The sequence below is a fragment of the Salvia splendens genome, chromosome 9 (genome assembly GCF_004379255.2).
Source record: "Salvia splendens isolate huo1 chromosome 9, SspV2, whole genome shotgun sequence".
Taxonomy (NCBI): domain Eukaryota; kingdom Viridiplantae; phylum Streptophyta; class Magnoliopsida; order Lamiales; family Lamiaceae; genus Salvia; species Salvia splendens.
Window position 1 is genome coordinate 17,921,501 of NC_056040.1, and position 19,919 is coordinate 17,941,419.

General features: G+C 41.0%; 1 protein-coding gene across 4 annotated transcripts; it reads left to right on the forward strand.

Annotated features, from left to right (window-relative positions):
• Positions 1-9,960: 9,960 nt before the first annotated feature.
• LOC121749029 (villin-2-like) lies at positions 9,961-18,728 on the forward strand. Of its 4 annotated transcripts, XM_042143643.1 has the most exons (24): positions 9,961-10,192; positions 13,033-13,171; positions 13,310-13,406; positions 13,493-13,561; positions 13,646-13,882; positions 13,963-14,140; positions 14,236-14,368; positions 14,597-14,756; positions 14,830-14,980; positions 15,059-15,162; positions 15,243-15,401; positions 15,498-15,566; positions 15,644-15,712; positions 15,815-15,946; positions 16,390-16,518; positions 16,672-16,819; positions 16,934-16,944; positions 17,018-17,158; positions 17,244-17,369; positions 17,482-17,538; positions 17,659-17,908; positions 17,992-18,203; positions 18,289-18,423; positions 18,523-18,728. In XM_042143643.1, exons 2-23 carry the CDS (start codon positions 13,116-13,118, stop codon positions 18,400-18,402), a joined length of 2,802 nt encoding a protein of 933 aa, XP_041999577.1. In that variant the 5' UTR covers positions 9,961-10,192; positions 13,033-13,115; the 3' UTR covers positions 18,403-18,423; positions 18,523-18,728. The 4 variants fall into 4 exon arrangements, with proteins under 4 accessions (XP_041999577.1, XP_041999575.1, XP_041999578.1 ...); XM_042143641.1 differs by having other exon boundaries at positions 18,289-18,728; XM_042143644.1 differs by having other exon boundaries at positions 13,083-13,171; positions 18,289-18,728.
• Positions 18,729-19,919: the final 1,191 nt, after the last annotated feature.

The window sequence follows — 19,919 nt, forward strand, 5'->3', positions numbered from 1 at the left end:
TCACTACAAACAAAATAGAGTGAACGATTGTCATAATAAATAGGAATTAAATTTAAAATAAAAATAAATAAAATTATTATACTCAAAATCACCAACATAAAGTTTAATCATATCAACATTATTCGATAGTTTGTACATAAAAGATTTTCATAAATAAAATAGTTTCAAGAGTTTTGTGATGACTCTAAATTTGAACTATTTTTAATTAATTAATTTATTTATTTATGAAAATATTACTCCCTCTGTCCCATAGTAGATGTCACACTTTCCTTTTTAGTTTGTCCCACAAAAAATGTCACATTTCCTTTTATGGAAAAAACTCCCTCTCACATTAATATAATTATACTATTTTTTCTCTCCATCTAACACACAAAACAAAATTTCCTAAAATCTCGTGTCATTCTCCAAGTGTGCCATCTACTATGGGACGGAGGGAGTATATATTATCAATAAAAAATACTTCCCGCCATTTAAATTTGTGATGTATATATACTTGTGTAAATTTTACTCCACAATCTTATTTGATGTGAATAGTTTAAAATGCATTGAATATAGGGGAATTAATGCGTGTATATATGGATATTTGTGGACATGCAAAATTTCTATATATGTGCGGCCATGTGTGTTTATAGGGGGAGGTGTGGTCCATGTATATATCTAGTTGTCAAAAACTTATTGGTAGGGCATACTACATCAGCTGTCCACCGTGGTATGCGTGATATGCTTGGAGCACTGAAATTTTTTATCCAGGACGTTGATGAGTTCATACGTCATTGTAACATTTTAAGTTTAATTGAGCAAACCACGCCAAATCTCGCAAGAATCAAGAATGTATCTTAATTGATCGTTATATTAATTGGTATAATTACCTTTAGTGATAATAACTAATCAAATTTGATTGTCATATGTCGTTAATCCTAGACCCTTATTTGTTCCATATTTTAATTCCTCTTTGGTCTTAGTCGATAAAAGATGTAGGAGTATTGATTATGAATATAGTATTGTGATCAAGAATAAAGAACCAATATCCACCTTTTGATTTAACAGTTTTATTTATGACGTGCCAATATTTTCTCATTAATTCTCTATTAAAAGGACATTTAAGTGTGCCGTTTATTTATTCCTTAATTAAGATTCAATTTTTTTTAATAATATGTGTTTAGTTTTTATTTTTAATGCTGATATATTTATTGTGATGATATTGTGTTATGTTAGAATGACACACATACTGCTATATAATGATATTCCATATGTCACATTTGATCGGAATTCACAACAATATCATCAAATTATCGAACAATATCGTCACAAAATGAAAGGGTTTTTAATGGGTAAGCACATGTGTCGCGAAAATCACCATCTCAAATCTCTAACTCTTTTTAATTTGCAGTACTAATAGTTACCATATTACACGATATAATATATTTATATTCTGATGACCATATAATAATTTCAGGTATTATATTACAATGATATCGTGTTACCTTGAAAATTACGCTCCCAAAAAAATATTGACATATTACTGTGATGATATTTTGATAATCATATGATGATGTAATTGATGGAGTACGTACTAAACAAGCCCAAGACAGAGTATCAGTTCGGCATGACTAAAGAGTATCAGTCCGGCATTACTAAAGAGTTCAGTTCGGCACAACCAAAGAGTTCGGCCCCAGCCTACAGCTCGGTGAAAGCCAACTCATCAAGCTCTGCTCTCAGGTCGGCATCAAGCTCTACTCTCAGATCGGCAAAAGCTGCTCGGCAATAATTCAGCAGTTCGGTCTCAGTATTCGACCGAACTAGGAGATAGTGGACTCATGCAAGATTTCCATCTCCACTACACCGACGATCTATTTAGTGGTGTCAAGCAGTCATTAACTCATGCAGGATAGTGGACCCATGCAAGGTCGCCACGATCTCCACGACATCCACTACCTAATAAATGCTGCATGCCACGATCTTGGTTCACTGTATAAATAGAACCTAGGTCAGATAGATAGTCTTTGGGTTAACTTCTGTAAAGCTCTCTAGAGAGAAAATAGCAAATAGCAAGTCTGTATTGTTAGCTGTAGAAAACAGATCAAGCAATACAACTCTGCCCTCTTTTCTTCCCGTGGACGTAGATTTACCTCAGTAAATCGAACCACGTAAAATCTCTGTGTCGTAATTTATTTTTACGTGCATTAATCACCATCAAAAATTCGCTTCCTCATCACTGGCGCCGTCTGTGGGAAACGAAGAACCAAATTTGTGATAAAGCGAGTTTTTGATCCTCCCCCACCAAAACAAAATGCATTCCAGATCACATAACACCCGTGCCTCTGTCCGTGATAACCATGAGGAAGCTAATCCAGCAGCCCATAGGCCTGGAAAGCAGCCTCGTGAAAAATCTACTTCCAGTTCTCACGGAGAAGGAGCAAGCCGCTCAAAAGATCCACACACCGAGTCTTCCCAGCAGCCTGATTTGAACGAGGCTGTCAAGCTGTTCTTGGCCGAGAAGCAGGAGGAGTTCTTAACCTTCCTGCAGAAGAGCCAACAGTCGGAGAAGACAACGGCGGATTCTCCCTCCTCATCCAGACATGAAAGTCACTACCGCAGTAGTGACGTGTCTTCCAGGAGAAAGAATCCTCAACCTCAACATGCTCCTGCTCCTCCTCGGTACCGGAACCACAGGAGAACTCCATCTCCTCCGTACCGAAGAGATGTCGGGTTCACCATGTACGGAGCATTAAAAACTCCGTTCTCGGACGATATCACCCGAACTCCTTTGCCGCGGAACTACCGGACACCGTCAATGACTTATGACGGGCTGGAGGATCCTCATGACTTCCTGGGACGCTATCAATATAATATGGCGAACCAGGGTCTCAATGAGGTCCACATGTGCAAGCTGTTCCCCGAGCTGCTCATCGGGAACGCCAGAAGGTGGTTCGACAGCCTTCCTCAAGGCAGCATCAGATCCTACCGAGATCTCATGGATGCTTTCCACAGGAGGTTCTTTCAGAAAGCGGAAGCCCGAATCACTTCGGCTCAGCTGCTTTCTATACGTCAAGGTCGCGACGAAAAGATCAGCGACTTCCTGACGAGATTCCATAAGGAATGCCTACAAGTAGATAATCTCAATGATCTACTTGTCATCTCGGCATTCCAAAATGGAATCCTGCCCGGAGCTCTCTACAGAAAGCTCGTGGAGTGCGGTCCGCAAACAGCTCAAGAAATGTGGGACATTGCGGATCAGTTTTCTCGTGCGGATGAGGCAGACCGTCGAAAACGGTCGTTAGACAGCTCATCCCAAGGAGACAAAAGGAAACCCGATCAAAGCGACCAGGTGCTTCCTCGCCGAACTCCTTTTGAAAGAATTCAAAGGGCACCAGTACAAGGCAGATTGGGGCCACGTCTCAATCCTGAGAAGCCGCCCGCTCAGTTCGTACCATTAAACAAGTCAAGAGCGGAAATTTTCGAACTACATTCCGATATGTTCGAAAAACCAAAGCGGATGACGAAATCAGCCGCACGGCGACTTCAGGATCAATATTGCTCCTTCCATCAAACCCACGGTCACGATACCGAGGAGTGCCGAGATTTGGCTGCAGGTATTGATGTTCTTGTGAAAACAGGAACGTTAAAAAAATACCAAAGCAAGCAGCCGAAAAAGAACAAAAGGCAGAGAAGTGCGAACTGCAATCCTCAGGATCCGAAAAGGCATGAGGATCCCGAAGACGACGACGAGCCGCAATACGATGGAGTAATCCTGACTATTGATGCTCTCCCAGCCGGGAAGACTAAGTCGTCCCTAAAAGCAGAACGCAGAGGTTCCAATCAAGAGGAACCAACACATAAAAGGCTGAAGAAAGACGAAGTGATTACATTTTCGGATGCCGATCCCGTCCCAGCCATCTCTCCTCACCAAGACGCTATTGTCATTCAAGCCGGGGTGGCAAACAAACTGGTCCACAGAGTATTTGTGGATACAGGAGCGTCAGTCAGCATTCTTTTTAAAGAATGTTTCGATAAAATGGAAGTGGATCCAGCTCGGCTCAGTCCGGCTCCACTTCCTCTGAAAAGTTTCGCCCAGGAGGACACCCGCCCTGAAGGTATTATCAGCCTTCCGATCACGGTGGGAAAAGCGCCTACAAGCTCCAATACGATGATCGAGTTCTTTGTGGTGAAAGCTCGGTCTCCGTACAACATCATCCTGGGGAGGGACTGGCTCAACACAGTTCGGGCCGTTTGCTCTACTTATCACCTCACCATCAAGATCCCCACTAAAGGTGGGATAGCGGTCATCCGAGGTGATCAAAAGAGAGCCAAAGAATGTCTGCAGATTGCGCTTAAAAGTGCCGAGCAACCAGTTCGGCACCATCAAGCATAGCAATCACAGCAACCGGAGTCAGAGGCAAGCGAGATGACCGAAGTCACTTCAGAGCCGAACTCAATGACCGTTCAGTTATACGAAGATGATCCATCCAGAGTGGTCAAGATCGGCTTCACAGGAACGCCTCTACTCCGGGAAAAGACCATTCAGCTCCTCAAGGAGTACAAAGATGTCTTTGCATGGTCTCCGTTGGACATGACCGGAGTGCCCCCCGAGGTAATCACTCATCGGTTAAATATTGATCCTTCAATCCGGCCAGTAAAACAGAAGCAAAGACTCTTTGCGGCAGAAAGAAGCCAAGTCATCCATGACGAAGTCCGCCAATTACTCAAAGCGGATGTACTATTCGAGGTGAAATATCCTTCTTGGGTGGCCAATCCTGTGATGATCAAGAAAAAAGAAGGAGGATGGCGGATGTGCATAGATTTTACCGATCTAAACAAGCACTGTCCTAAAGATTGCTATCCCCTTCCGAATATAGATAAAAAAGTAGAAGCTTTGATCGGCTTCGAAATTTTCTGTTTTCTTGATTTATACAAAGGATATCACCAAGTGTTGATGGATGAGAGTGACGCTCCGAAAACAGCTTTCATTACCGATTTCGGCATTTTCGCTTATAAAAAGATGCCATTCGGTTTAAAGAATGCCGGAGCCACTTATCAAAGGATGGTAGACAAGCTTTTTCGGCACCTAATCGGGAAACAGGTTGAAGTGTATGTCGACGACATAGTTGTCAAAAGCAAAAGCACTTCGGAGTACGAAGACAACCTCAAATCCACTCTCGACGTGCTCCGAAAAGCCAACCTCAAACTCAACCCCCAAAAATGTACCTTTTTGGTAGATTCAGGAAAATTTCTGGGTTGTTGGGTTTCAAAGGACGGACTCAAGGCAAACCCTTTAAAAGTTCAAGTCGTTCAAAACATGGCAATGCCGAAGTCCATACATGACGTGCAAAGGCTAACCGGATGTCTAGCCGCACTGAATCGATTCCTTTCCCAAGCAGCCGAAAAGCAACTGCCGTTCTTCAAAGTGTTGAAAAAAGCACCAAAGTTCGAGTGGGGAGCCGAGCAAAAAAAGGCCTTTGACGAGCTCAAAAGTTATCTAGCCGAGCTTCCTATTCTATCTGCTCCAACCGAAGCCGAAGTAATATTCTTATACTTAGCGGCATCAGATCAAACCATCAGCGCGGTGCTTGTACGAGAAGAAGGCCTAAAGCAGTTTCCCATCTACTTTACAAGCCGAGCATTAAGAGGGCCAGAAACAAGGTATCAACCTCTGGAAAAAATTGCTCTGGCGTTAGTAAATGCAGCAAGGAGACTGCGGCCCTACTTCTATGCTCACAAGGTATGCGTCTTAACCGATCTGCCTCTTCGGCAAGTTTTGACCAAGCCAGAAGCATCAGGCAGAATCGCCAAATGGGCCATAGAGCTGGGAGAACACTCAATCGAGTACCTACCTCGGAAAGCCATCAAGGGACAAGCCTTGGCAGACTTTCTTGCAGAAGCCAAGTTCGATCAAGCAATCCCTGTTGTTGCCGAACAGAAGAATTCTGCCAATGCCGAACTAGCACAGCCTTTGGAATCCGAAGTAGAGCCTCCGGACTGCTGGAGCGGATTCGTAGATGGAGCTTCGAATAAAACGGGAAGTGGAGCTGGTATTCTGCTTATCGCTCCTGATGGACACGAGGTAACCTATTCACTTCGTTTCCTATTCCCCACTACTAATAATGAAGCCGAGTACGAAGCCCTCCTGGCCGGACTCCAGTTAGCGCAAAGTCTGCTCGTCAAATCTCTCAAAGTCCATTGTGATTCACAAGTCATAGTAAATCACATGTTGGGTACAAGTGAAGCCCGTGACGAGAGAATGAAGAAGTATTTGGACAAAGCGCAAAGCATCAGCCGAAGTTTCTCCTATTTTCGGATAATTCGCATTCCCAGAGCGGAAAATAGCCGAGCAGATACCTTAAGTAAGTTGGCCTCAGATCCGAGTTCAAAGGCGGAAGAATTAATGCATCGAAGCATTGATGAAGCCGAGGTACACTCAGTATCCAGCTCGCCGAACTGGATGACGCCGATCTTGCAGTATCTGGATCAAGGACAATTGCCCGAGGATAAGAGAGAAGCTCGGAAGATCACGTGCCGAGCACTTCGGTACGAACTTCATGAAGGAGTCCTCTTTAGAAAGTCTTACCTCCAGCCGTTATTGCGGTGCGTAGGACCAGAAGAGACGGACTACATCCTCAGAGAAGTTCATGAAGGATCGTGCGGTAGCCACATCGGAGCTAGAGCTTTAGCTAAAAAAGTTCTAAGATGGGGATATTATTGGCCAACCTTGGTACAAGAAGCAGTGCAGCTCGTCAAGACATGCCCGAAGTGCCAAATCCATGCAAATATCCCAAAGATGCCGCAGACCAATCTATCCACTATGCAAAGCCCTTGGCCTTTTATGCAATGGGGTATAGACATAGTGGGACCACTTCCTCAAGCTCCTCGGCAAATGAAATTCCTTATCGTTGCCGTGGACTACTTTACAAAGTGGGTGGAAGCTGAACCATTAGCTACGATAACGAGCTCGAAGGCATTGGATTTCGTCTGGAAGAACATAGTGTGCCGATTTGGCATACCCCACATCCTCATCTCGGATAACGGGACTCAGTTCACCGACAAGACGTTCAAGAGTTGGTGCCAAGAGCTGAATATTCAACAGCGGTTCACTTCGGTCTCTCATCCACAAGCAAACGGACAAACGGAGGTAACAAATCGCATCCTGGTGAAAGGGTTAAAAGCTCGGTTAGAACAAGCCAAAGGACAATGGGTAGAAAATCTCCCTCAAGTCCTATGGTCCTACCGAACTACACCCACAACCTCCAACGGTGAAACTCCGTACAGTCTGGTGTACGGCACTGAAGCCGTAATTCCGGTGGAGATCGGCGTACCCAGTCCTCGAACTCTAAATTTCTCCTCAGAAATGAATGACGACGGACTGAGAGCCGAGCTAGATCTTGCCGAAGAAAGAAGGGAATTGGCATGCATAAAAGCAGCCAAGTACAAGGAGCAAGTAGCCCGGTATTACAACCAAAGGGTGAAGAAGCTGCAATTCCAAGTGGGAGATCTCGTCTTGAGAAACAACGAAGTAAGCCGAGCAGAAAAGCTGGGCAAGCTCGAACCCACATGGGAAGGTCCGTATCGGGTGTCAGAAGTCCTCGGCAAAGGGTCTTACAAATTGGCTCACATGTCAGGAGAACAGGTACCCCGATCATGGCACATTTCCAACCTCAAAAAGTTCCATTTGTAAGAGACAGTCCGGTCAGTCAGTCTTGAGTCCTGTTCGGTCAATGTGCTTTATTTGGTTTGCTTGGTCTTTGTTTGTCTCTATGTGCTTTTTATTTGTCTATATGCGTTTTGTTTGTCTATGTGCATGTCGTCTCTTACAAATGTTACTGAGGCATCTTGTTCTTCGAAGGCTGATCCCCTTCTTAGAACATATACAAGCTAAACGATTGTGAGTCAAAGCTTCTACAGAAGATACAAGACTACAATTCAGCTTAAACAAGCAGTTCGTCCGAAACGAGCTGCAACAAGCCAACGATTGTAAGTCAAAGCTTCTACAGAAGATACAAGACCACAATTCAGCTTAAACAAGCAGTTCGTCCGAAACGAGCTGCAACAAGCCAACGATTGTAAGTCAAAGCTTCTACAGAAGATACAAGACCACAATTCAGCTTAAACAAGCAGTTCGTCCGAAACGAGCTGCAACAAGCCCACGATTGTGCGTCAAAGCTTCTAAAGAGGATACAAGACCACAATTCAGCTTAAACAAGCACTTCGTCTGAAACGAACTGCAACAAAAGTCCAATTCTCGCGATAAAACTTGCCTGAATTAGGACTAGGGAAAGTCCGATCCACGCGATAAAACTCGCCGAATTAGGACAAGGGAAAGTCCGATCCCCAAATTAGGACAAGGGAAAGTCCGATCCCCAAATTAGGACAAGGGAAAGTCCGATCCCGAAATTAGGACAACGGAAAGTCCGATCCGAGCGATAGAACTCGCCAAATTAGGACACAAACCAAGTCCGGTCAAAGAAGAGTTCACTTCATGAGACCGTGGACAAACATCAACTTACCCCATACTTTTATCCAGAATGCCGAAGTGATTCACTTCGCTTTTCGGGGGGGGTAGTGATGGAGTACGTACTAAACAAGCCCAAGACAGAGTATCAGTTCGGCATGACTAAAGAGTATCAGTCCGGCATTACTAAAGAGTTCAGTTCGGCACAACCAAAGAGTTCGGCCCCAGCCTACAGCTCGGTGAAAGCCAACTCATCAAGCTCTGCTCTCAGGTCGGCATCAAGCTCTACTCTCAGATCGGCAAAAGCTGCTCGGCAATAATTCAGCAGTTCGGTCTCAGTATTCGACCGAACTAGGAGATAGTGGACTCATGCAAGATTTCCATCTCCACTACACCGACGATCTATTTAGTGGTGTCAAGCAGTCATTAACTCATGCAGGATAGTGGACCCATGCAAGGTCGCCACGATCTCCACGACATCCACTACCTAATAAATGCTGCATGCCACGATCTTGGTTCACTGTATAAATAGAACCTAGGTCAGATAGATAGTCTTTGGGTTAACTTCTGTAAAGCTCTCTAGAGAGAAAATAGCAAATAGCAAGTCTGTATTGTTAGCTGTAGAAAACAGATCAAGCAATACAACTCTGCCCTCTTTTCTTCCCGTGGACGTAGATTTACCTCAGTAAATCGAACCACGTAAAATCTCTGTGTCGTAATTTATTTTTACGTGCATTAATCACCATCAAAAATTCGCTTCCTCATCAGTAATATTATGTATTTTAATAATACACATATTGCTTTATATTGGATATGCATTATCAGATTATAATTAATTAAAAATCACAATAATAAACAAATATGATTAAAATCGGGAGAAGGCATATTGTGGAAATCACACCTCCCAAATCTCAAACGTGCATCAATTTGTAATAGTCAGCTATTTTCCTTGGTGTTCGGTTTGCAAGATTGTATCCGGGATTAAATTTTGCTTCATGAGATTCAACCTCACAATTCAATCCTAGATGGATAATCATGAGATAATTAGTTACCGCTAAACCCATATGACTAAAATAATCTCACAACTCAATCCTAAATTGTATCTTGATATTATTTTATCTTGGAAACCGAACACCACTTTAAAATGATATCGAACAATATGTATAATGGTATCACAAATATTAATTCTAAGCTGTCTATACTGGAATATTAATAGATTTTATTTTTGATAGAAATGTCATTCTCAGTTTAGTGCCGGTGCGACCCTATATGTACAATTGGACAATTCATTATAGTGATAAGAAAAAAGAAAAAAGAAAAAAGAAATAAAAGAAGAAAAAGAATTATCAAAGCAAGTAATAATAAATGAAAATAAATAATAAATGAAAATAATATAAAATAAAAATAATAGAAAAAGTTAGTATAAGAATGAATTGAGAGAAAAATGAAAAACCGAAAAAGGAGGCCCATAAAAAGAAGAAAAGGCAACATGGCTGGTGCTGCCACCATCACCGGATCTTTGCTCTGTAATGCTCATCCACATTCTTTCTCTCTCTATATTTACCATTTCTTTCTATTTTCTCGTTTCTCTATCCTACTCCATTGTTGCCCAAACGCTGCCTCAAAAAAACGGCATTGTATTATACTCCTAAACAAATTCTGAATCATCGTCGAATTTTAGGAATCGCGTGATCAAAAACAGAGTTGCAACGGAAGAAACGCTGATTTCATCGGTCTAGATTACATGCAGTAATGATTCATTTATCTTTTCTCAATGCATATAATTTTTTTTTGCTTTGTCGCGTCATTTTTGCCAGCTCCTTTGCCTTCTCTCTTTTTCGCATTGCTTTTTACATTCTGAAAGTAGAAATAATTGGAGTTTCCGAAAGGTTTTGTGATTGAATTTTCCTATTTGTGGCTTTTTAGGGATTCCGTTATGTTTTCATCCAGTTTTTATTTGTAACGACTGTGATTGCATTTTTTGTTTCTGTATGTTGCTGATCGGTGGTATGATCGTTTGATTGTGAGATGGAATTTTCTATGAATTTTTGTTATGAGAGGTGACTTGATCTTCTGGAATAGATGTAATCGATATGATCATTTAGTGAAACAGTGCTGAAGAGTGAAGAGTATGGTGATTTTTGTTGATTAGTACATCTTTGATTTCGATTTGTCAGCCTAGAGTAGAATGCTAGAATGTATGCATATTCGATTTGTGGCTTAGAGCATCCACAACCGTGCTCTTGCCAGCGGCACGGTTGTGGGCCCGGGCGGTACTATTCATGCCTGCTCTCTGGCAAGAGCACAACACCCACAACTGTGCTCTTCCGCAAGGACGAGCACAATTAATATAAAATTCAATTACACAAAAACATTTCCATAATATTAAAATTCATTTAAAACCCACAATAAATATTACAAATGACAAATAAAATTAAACATTGCATAATTAAAATCCTAAAAATTAAAAATTACATAATTAAAATCCTAAAAATTAAAAATTACATAATTAAAATCCTAAAAATTAAAATGACACTACTCGTTGCCGAATTTCGCCCACATGTGGTTGATTAGGTCTTCTTGTAGTTGATTGTGGATTCGAGTATCGCGCATTGTGTGTCTTGTCTCGATCCTCTGGCCAACCGTCGTATGCTCGCCTCGGCGTAGGGGAGACCTCGCTGTTGAGCTTCCGGCTTCGTCCTCGTCGTAGAAGCTAGCCGCCCTCGGCCCTTCGTCGGCTATAATCATGTTGTGTAATATAATACACGTGAACATGATGTCGGCGATATTATTCACGTACCACAGCCGAGCCGGGGCCTTCACAATGTTGAATCGAGCTTGAAGGACCCCGAAGGCTCTTTCGACATCTTTCCGCGCTGACTCTTGACGCTGCGCAAAAAGAACCCGTCTCGGGTCGTGCGGGTTGTGGAGCGTCTTCACGAACGTCGACCACCTTGGGTAGATACCATCGGCGAGATAGTAACCCATGCGGTATATATTTCCGTTGATGGTGAAGTCGATCGCCGGTGCTACACCATTCATCACATCATTGAAGAGTGGTGACGAATATAGCACATTCAAGTCGTTGTTGGATCCAGCAACGCCGAAATATGCATGCCAAATCCATAGGCGGTAGTCGGCGACCGCCTCAAGGATAAGCGTTGGGCCGCCGCCTTTGTGACCGCTCAAGTGTTGCCCCCTCCAAGCAGTCGGACAATTCTTCCACCTCCAATGCATGCAGTCAATGCTGCCAAGCATTCCGGGAAAGCCATGGACTGATTCGTGAAGACGAAGCAACCGTTGGCAATCATCAGTGGTGGGTGCTCGAAGGAATTCATCCCCAAAAGCAGAACGAACGCCCTCGCAAAAATTCTTTAAACATAGGATTCCAGTGGACTCACCGATATGCAAATACTCGTCGAACATGTCGGCCGTTTGCCCAGTAGCGAGTTGTCGGATGGCACACGTACACTTCTGCAACGCCGTGATACTTTGCCGGCCGGCTGCATCTACACCTGTTTGAAAGTATTCAACACGTGCGGACAATGTGTTGACAATTCGCATGAACAAGCGCTTTGACATGCGAAAACGGCGCCTGAAGTAATCTGCCGGAAACCGCGGCTGGTCGGCAAAGTAGTCGGCAACGAGCCTTTCGTGGGCTCCCTCCCGGTCACGATGGATGTACCGTCGATTTGATCTGGTTCGTTGAGGAGGAGGAGCAGGGGTATTCGCCGCGACATATGCTTCGTAAGCGGCACGATGTTGTTCGTAGTATTCTTGTTCTTCGCGTTCCGCTTCCGCCATAATATGGGTGAAATCCATTTGAGAATTTGAGTGGGGGATGAATGTGTTGATAGTTTGTATGAGAATTATGAATGAGAGATGAATGAGAGATGATTTGATGTGATAAATGGATGATGAATGTGTGTATTTATAGATGATTTTGGGGAAAAAAAAAATAAAAAAAAATCAAAAAAATTCAGAAAAAACGGGAAAAAAACGGCCATATTTTTGGGATTTGGAAAATATTTTTTTTTATTTTTTAGCATTATTTATAATTAAATACCGATTTTTAAAAAAAAAATAAAAAAAAGTTTAAACACAACGGCTATGCCGTTGACGAATGGGAGCGCGCCACGTGTGCGTCCGCTGGCACGGACGTGCTCGATACATCGAGCAGCGCCGTGCCAGCGGCGCGGCTGCAGCGGCGGCGGTCCTGCGCCTTGCCAACGGCGCGGACGGCGGTGGCGTCTTTCGCCACCGCTGCGGATGCTCTTAGTGTTTTGATAAACCATCATTGTGAATTGTTTAGCCCTATAAACTGGTTTACTAGGTTTGTGGAAACTATAGCATGTGTTTGATCCTAAATGTGGATTTTATTGATCGTTGTATCTGGCTCTACTTAGTACCACATTTCTCATATATAGGTACTTAGTTGGCAAGGCTGTTGTTGATTTTCCTCTTCATTTCCTTTGTTAGTATGATCAATCACAAGAAACTCGTTTGCGTTATAGGTTATGTTGGGATGTTAATTTTGCGTGGTAGGGGTACTAGTAAATGCGGAAACTTTTTTTGTTGCTTTGCTTCAGCTGTTGCTCCACTGACGCTAGTTCAATCACTAGTTACTTGAAAAATCCAGTTCCCGTTTCAGAACCAAGAACGGTATAACCTAATGTCTAACACAGCAAAATCTTTGGAACCTGCTTTTCAGGGAGTTGGTCAGAAAGCGTATCCTCAATTAGAGAGACAATGCTTGTTATTTATAATCATATTTTGTACTACATATTTAATGGTTTGTGCATCGTTGTTTTATCATTTATTCGTTGTGAACAATGCATATCTTGTTAAAACTTAATGATGTGACGGGCTTGAGATATGGAGAATTGAGAACTTCCAACCAGTTCCCTTGCCAAAACCTGATTATGGTAAATTCCACACTGGAGATTCATATATTGTTCTACAGGTTGGTTCGATTAGAGTAATGTTTGTATTTCATATAGGGAGAAAGAAATATGCATTCTAGACTTATTTCAATGCTTTTCTGTGCAGACGATCGCTGGAAGAGGAGGCGGTTATCATTATGATGTTCACTTCTGGCTCGGAAAGGAAACTAGCCAAGTATAGTTCTGTTCATTTGTATTCCTGTTAGAAGCACTCTTGTTGCGCTTTATTTTATTACAATGATGTTCTACATATTCTTAGGACGAAGCAGGGACTGCAGCCATCAAAACGGTCGAACTTGATGCAGTTCTTGGCGGCCGTGCTGTTCAGTACAGAGAATTGCAAGGGCACGAGTCCGACAAATTCTTGTCATACTTTAAACCTTGTATCATACCACTAGAAGGTGGTTTTGCATCCGGATTCAAGACGGTTGAAGAAGAAGAGTTTGAAACTCGATTATACACCTGTAAAGGAAAACGAGTTGTAAGGATGAAGCAGGTAGGAAGCATTCATTAACTGAGGTTTCAATATTCGATGTGTTTGGTTGTGGATAGTAACTTGTCCTCTGTGTTATGCAGGTTCCGTTCTCCCGGTCATCATTGAATCACGATGATATTTTTATTCTTGACACTAAAAACAAGATATATCAATTTAATGGTGCAAACTCAAACATTCAAGAAAGAGGAAAAGCATTAGAAGTAGTTCAGTTTCTGAAAGACAAGTACCATGAAGGGACTTGTGATGTTGCAATCGTTGGTAGGAATCGATCTTCTATCCTTCAATTCTCGCGTCTTTATCTATGTGTATGTGGTGATGAATCTCCGTTAATTGTTTGTACTCCTTGTTTACAGATGATGGAAAATTAAAAGCTGAATCAGATTCCGGTGAATTTTGGGTTCTCTTTGGAGGCTTTGCTCCGATTGGTAAAAAAGTTATTACCGACGATGATATTGTTGCGGAGAAGATTTCTCCACAACTTTACAGGTGGTTGTTTTGCAATTCTGTCGCAGTTCTCTATTAGAAAATGTTTCCTAAGTAGTATGTCTACCATTAAATGGCATAAAAATGTGTAACAAGTGATAGAATCCATGTTGAGTCTTTTGCTCTTTTCTTAAAACCTTCGCATCTTCCTCAATGTATTAGTTGAGGTACAAAGTGATTTTCCCAATTATTTACGGGAAGAACTGATCTTGTTGAATTGCTTCTTGGCAGCATAAAAGGTGGCAATGCTAATGCCGTAGAAGGAGAGCTCTCCAAGTCACTTCTTGAAAATAACAGATGTTATCTGTTGGATTGTGGCAATGAGATATTTCTTTGGGTAGGACGGGTAACTCAAGTCGACGAGAGAAAAGCTGCCACTCAAGCTGCAGAGGTGGAAATCTAACCTCCCATTTTATACTATAATATGCATTATTTGATTTCTCAACTCCTAGTGACAATTTCAGGAGTTTGTTACTAGACAAAATAGACCAAAATCAACACAAATAATCTGGCTTATCCAAGGTCATGAGAATCATGCTTTCAAGTCCAAATTTGACTCCTGGCCAACAGCATCAACTACTCCTGTTGTTGAGGAGGGAAGGGGGAAAGTAGCAGGTGCGCTTTACTGCTGAACCACGTAGATATTTATTGGCATGTTTGCTGAGGTGTGTATTTTCTGCAAAAAAAATTCAGCTTTACTGAAACAGCAAGGTGGAGGCGTGAAGGCAGCTACTAAAAAGGCTCCAGTTATCGAGGACATCGTTCCTCCATTGCTTGAAGGAGGTGGAAAACTAGAGGTTTGATTTCCTTTCATGTGTGTGTGGTATAATGTATTTTCTTAGCTGAAGATGTTTGAACTTTTGTGTGATATTACCAGGTTTGGCGAATCAATGGCAACGAGAAAACTGCAGTTCCTGCAGAAGATATTGGAAAATTTTACAGTGGGGATTGCTACGTCGTGCTCTACACATACAATCAGCATGAAAGAAAGGAAGATTTCTATTTGTGTAGTTGGATTGGAAAAGACAGCGTTCAGGTACATTGCTGCTTACACATTATGTAAACAATCTACATTCATTGGAAAATAATCTTTTATTAATCTTATTTACCAAACAACTTTTCTAATCCTCAGGAAGAAGTAGAGACAGCTACTACATTATGTAATACAATGTATAACACACTTAAAGGGAGGCCGGTGCAGGTAGCATTTTGCCTCGATTCACTAAAATTAGATACTTGCATAATTACAAAGTTACAACTTGATGAATCTTTTGTCAGGGCCGGATATATCAAGGGAAAGAGCCACCTCAATTTATAGCCATATTCCAGCCTATGGTGACCCTAAAGGTGCCTTTCACTACTTGTCGTTGGAGAGAAATGTGTGTGATCTTTATGAACAAATAAAGTGGAGTGTCAAAAATTTCTTTGACAACCTTAAATCGTTGTTAGGGAGGAATGAGCTCCGGTTACAGGGACCATATAAACGGCGGAAATGATGAGACTTACACTGGAGAGGGCGTTGCATTATTCCGCGTATCTGGAACTTCTCTGCATAATAATAAAGCTCTTCAAGTTGATGCGGTATGCTTAATGTGACGGTTATTTCAAAATAATTTTACCTGGTTTCTCAATAACCTGAATTTCGGAATGTTACTTAAAAAGAATCCATGAATGCTGTTATATTTCTCACTCAATGATGCACCAACCACTAACTAAGTAAGATTTCCCCAGGAAAATAAATACTATCTAATCCCTCTTGGTTACCAATCTTTGAATCAAGGGAGAGAGACCTATGAAGTTGCAATAAACCATGTTTACATCTCCCATATCTTAATTACTAGCTGGAAACTTGGCTGGAAAGGAATTGCAAGACATATTTGAAGATCCCATTTGAATATTAAATTGGATACCATTTCTATTTGATATGATATATATGAGCCCAAAATGATATAACATTGGTTTCGTCATATGATTGGATCAACTTTATCTAATTTGTTCATATCACAACTCTGTTGTCTTTGTAGGTGGCCACATCATTGAACTCAAATCACTGTTTTGTGCTTCAATCTGGAACAACAGTATTCTGTTGGATAGGAAATAAAAGCTGTGTTGAACAGCAGAAATTAGGTGCCAAGGTTGCAGAATTTCTCAAGGTATGCATACACTAAAAGTACAGTATATAATTGTGAATAATCATACATAAGATCAAGCAGAATTTCTTTTCATTTGAATATTAAATTTGTATAATGGTTGGTACATCTCGTTTTGCATCTGACAATCTTGATACACTTTCTGCGTGAACCCAGCCTGGATCACCAATCAAGCACACTAAAGAAGGAACCGAGAGCTCGATCTTCTGGGGTGCTATCGGAGGAAAAATGCCTTACACCAGTAAGAAGACCACACCCGAGTCTCCCAGGGATCCTCACTTGTTTTCTTACTCCTTTAATAAAGGTAGCAACATTTCTGATGCAAACTTTCCCTCCTCTCTAGATATCTTGGAAGTAACAATGTTTTGCTTGTTCTAACTTGTTTTCTTTTGATGACATACTGGCGTATTGAATCCAGAAAAATTTGAGGTACGAGATTAAATGAATATTTGGTCATAAAGTAGCAGTTCCAGTACTAAACAAAGTGTGTCTTACACGACAGGTTGAAGAAATATACAGATTCTCTCAAGATGATCTGTTAACGGAGGATATGTTGATACTCGATACATATGCTGAAGTGATTGTTTGGGTTGGCCAATTAGTGGATACAAAAGAGAAAAAATCTGCTTTTGAGGTTGGACAGGTAATACTAGTGATCGTCGTCTTAAATGTTTTTGATTGCTGAAGTTGTTCTTTCAAAGACTATTGACTGCTGATACTGATCACAGAAATACGTGGAGATGGCTGGCTCACTCGACGGGTTGGCCCCAAATGTTCCACTTTACAAAGTCACTGAAGGAAATGAGCCATGCTTCTTCACCACATATTTTTCATGGGATCCTGCAAAAGCAAGTGTATGTTACACACATTTTTGTGATTCCTAGTACTACAGGAGATAACAAAGTGCTTAAAATTCTAAAGTTTTCTCAAACACGAACACTTAGTTTTCTTCTTTCACTTAAACAGCTATATGGGAACTCATTCCAAAAGAAGGTTTTGCAACTATTTGGTGACGGCAATGAGGTGAATTTGCATTTTGCAGTATTGTATTTGATGATTAATTTTGCTCAATCTGTTAAATTGTATATGTTTCAGCATTTTTCTTGAACTATATTTACTTGATCTAAGCTGTGTGCAATTCAGGATAAGTCCAATGCTTCGAATGACGGGGGACCAACTCAAAGGGCGTCAGCTTTGGCAGCTTTGAACACTGCATTCAGTTCGACTTCATCTCCAAAGCCTGTCATAGCCCCTAGAGCTGGAGCAGGCCAAGGCTCGCAGAGAGCTGCTGCGGTGGCTGCTCTATCTTCTGTTTTGACCACTGAGAAACTATCACCTGATTCATCTCCAGGTCGAAGGCTAAGAAGTCCGCATGCAGAATCTAGCCCTACTGGTATCCTTGCTTTCTCTAACTGGAAGTTCATTTGAATGTAAGTGCACTTTAAATTAACCTTGTGGCAAAATGTTATTCTACAGCTCGAACTCCAAGGAGGAGGGAAGATGCGTCTGCCTTTGCAGAAGAAGCCAAAGAAAATTTTGAAGGGAAAGATTCGGAGCCAGCTGAGCCTACTGAAGAGACTAATGAGGAGGAAAACGAACAAGACTCCTCTGAAGCTGTTCAGGGCACATATGATTACGAGCAGCTCAAATCCAAGTCCGTCCCAGGGATTGATTACAAACGACGAGAGGTTACTTACATGATCTTTGATCACGTTCATCTCTTACAAAAATCATCACAGCGATACTAACCCTCTTTGATGCATTGATTATTAGGCCTATCTTTCTGAAGAAGACTTCCAGACAGTGTTTGAGATGAGCAAAGAAGCTTTCTACCAGAACCCGAAATGGAAGCAAGACCTTCTCAAAAAGAAAGCCGAGCTATTCTAGAAAACGCTCATTTCAACTCAGGTCTTCGTGTTTCATCTCATATTTCGACTACATGTTATCTCTCACTAGGACTACCAACATACTTAAAAGATTTTTCTCACCATTGATGCAAATTGTCAGCATTGGCTTCGGTTCTTTCCTCTACTTCCAACTTTTCTCTGCATTCTTGGATTTTGGCAGCTTCTAGTTGATGGCTACTCAACTTAATTTTCATTTTTTCTGCATCCTTTTTCATCAACTTTATCTTTGACTATTTACTTATGTTGTTTGATTGAAAGGGTGTATATTACACTTTTTATGCGATTAGAAGAGATGGAATTGCTTCATGAGTTGTATGATCTTTGCTAGTATTATTGATATGTTGTGATTCATGGAAGGTTGAATATTCAAGGAAGATCTCAATTCCCTGCAGAATAAATGATTTATATCAACCGTATGTCAATTGTATTGCCACTTAATAAGCGAGCCGAGCTTAATACTAGCCGGTTTGAGCTTTCAGTCTTGTGTTCGAGCTCCACTCCGTGCACCATCTAACTACTGAGCTCGGCTGATGGCTAGTGTGATACTGAATTCATTTGAACTTGTGGTCGGTTCGCTTGATGTTCGTATAATGGTATTCGAACTCGACCTCAAGATGTATTCTTCGTTACTCTTGCTGTTCAAGCTCAATCGAATGTTTATGAACATGCTCGATTAACAAACTTGAGAACATGTTTGTGAACAAATGAATCCGAACATGTTCACTAACCCAACAAACCGAGCATCACCAAACTCGAGCCCGGCTCAATAAAATTATCCGTTCGAGCTCGACTTGTCCATGGTTAAATTAAGCTCCAAACTAGCACCAAATTATTTTAAACGAGACGGTCTCTTATGTAAACCTAGAAATGCATTAATCGTGTCATTGAATTAGCCTGGTCATAGAGGTCAAATATTGAAATACACTAACGATCTCTCTATTTTAAAGATTATTTGCATATAAATATATGATTTTTTAATTTTTTTTCATACTAGTACTGCTTTTTATCTTAATGTACAAATTTTAAGTTTTTCAAAAAAAATTTCCACCAACGAATAATTTTGATTAAAGTAATGATGATATAAATTACACATGATATATTACCGTGTATGTGATGTAAGTGTAACATGACAAAGCAACATAACAAGTTATTTGCATGTAACTGTACGAATTTTCGACATTTTCTCCAATATTTTTCGAATCTAAGTACACGAATTTTGAAATTTTCTGATTATTTTTTTCAATGAACAATGTTGATCGAATTAAGCATTGTTTTCATGAATTGCTCTAGTTTGCATTGGTTTAGGTTTTTTTAGACAATAACTCTTTTGTGAACATTGTCCTATGTATAATGTCTTGAATGAAGGATGGATTTTTATGAGATTAAATTGTGATTTTTGTATTCAAATTGCATTTGGTTCGATGGTTTTATGATTCATTGTAGCATAATTGCAATTTGTGAGCGTATATGCATGGATTAAATACATTCAGATGAGTC

Coding starts and splice junctions, on each gene's coding strand:
- LOC121749029 (XM_042143641.1), top strand. CDS start 13,116: ATGTCTAACACAGCAAAATCTTTGGAACCTGCTTTTCAGGGAGTTGGT. Junction 13,407..13,492: donor ATTCATATATTGTTCTACAG/GTTGGTTCGATT, acceptor TTTTCTGTGCAG/ACGATCGCTGGAAGAGGAGG. Junction 15,163..15,242: donor AAGGAGGTGGAAAACTAGAG/GTTTGATTTCCT, acceptor TGATATTACCAG/GTTTGGCGAATCAATGGCAA.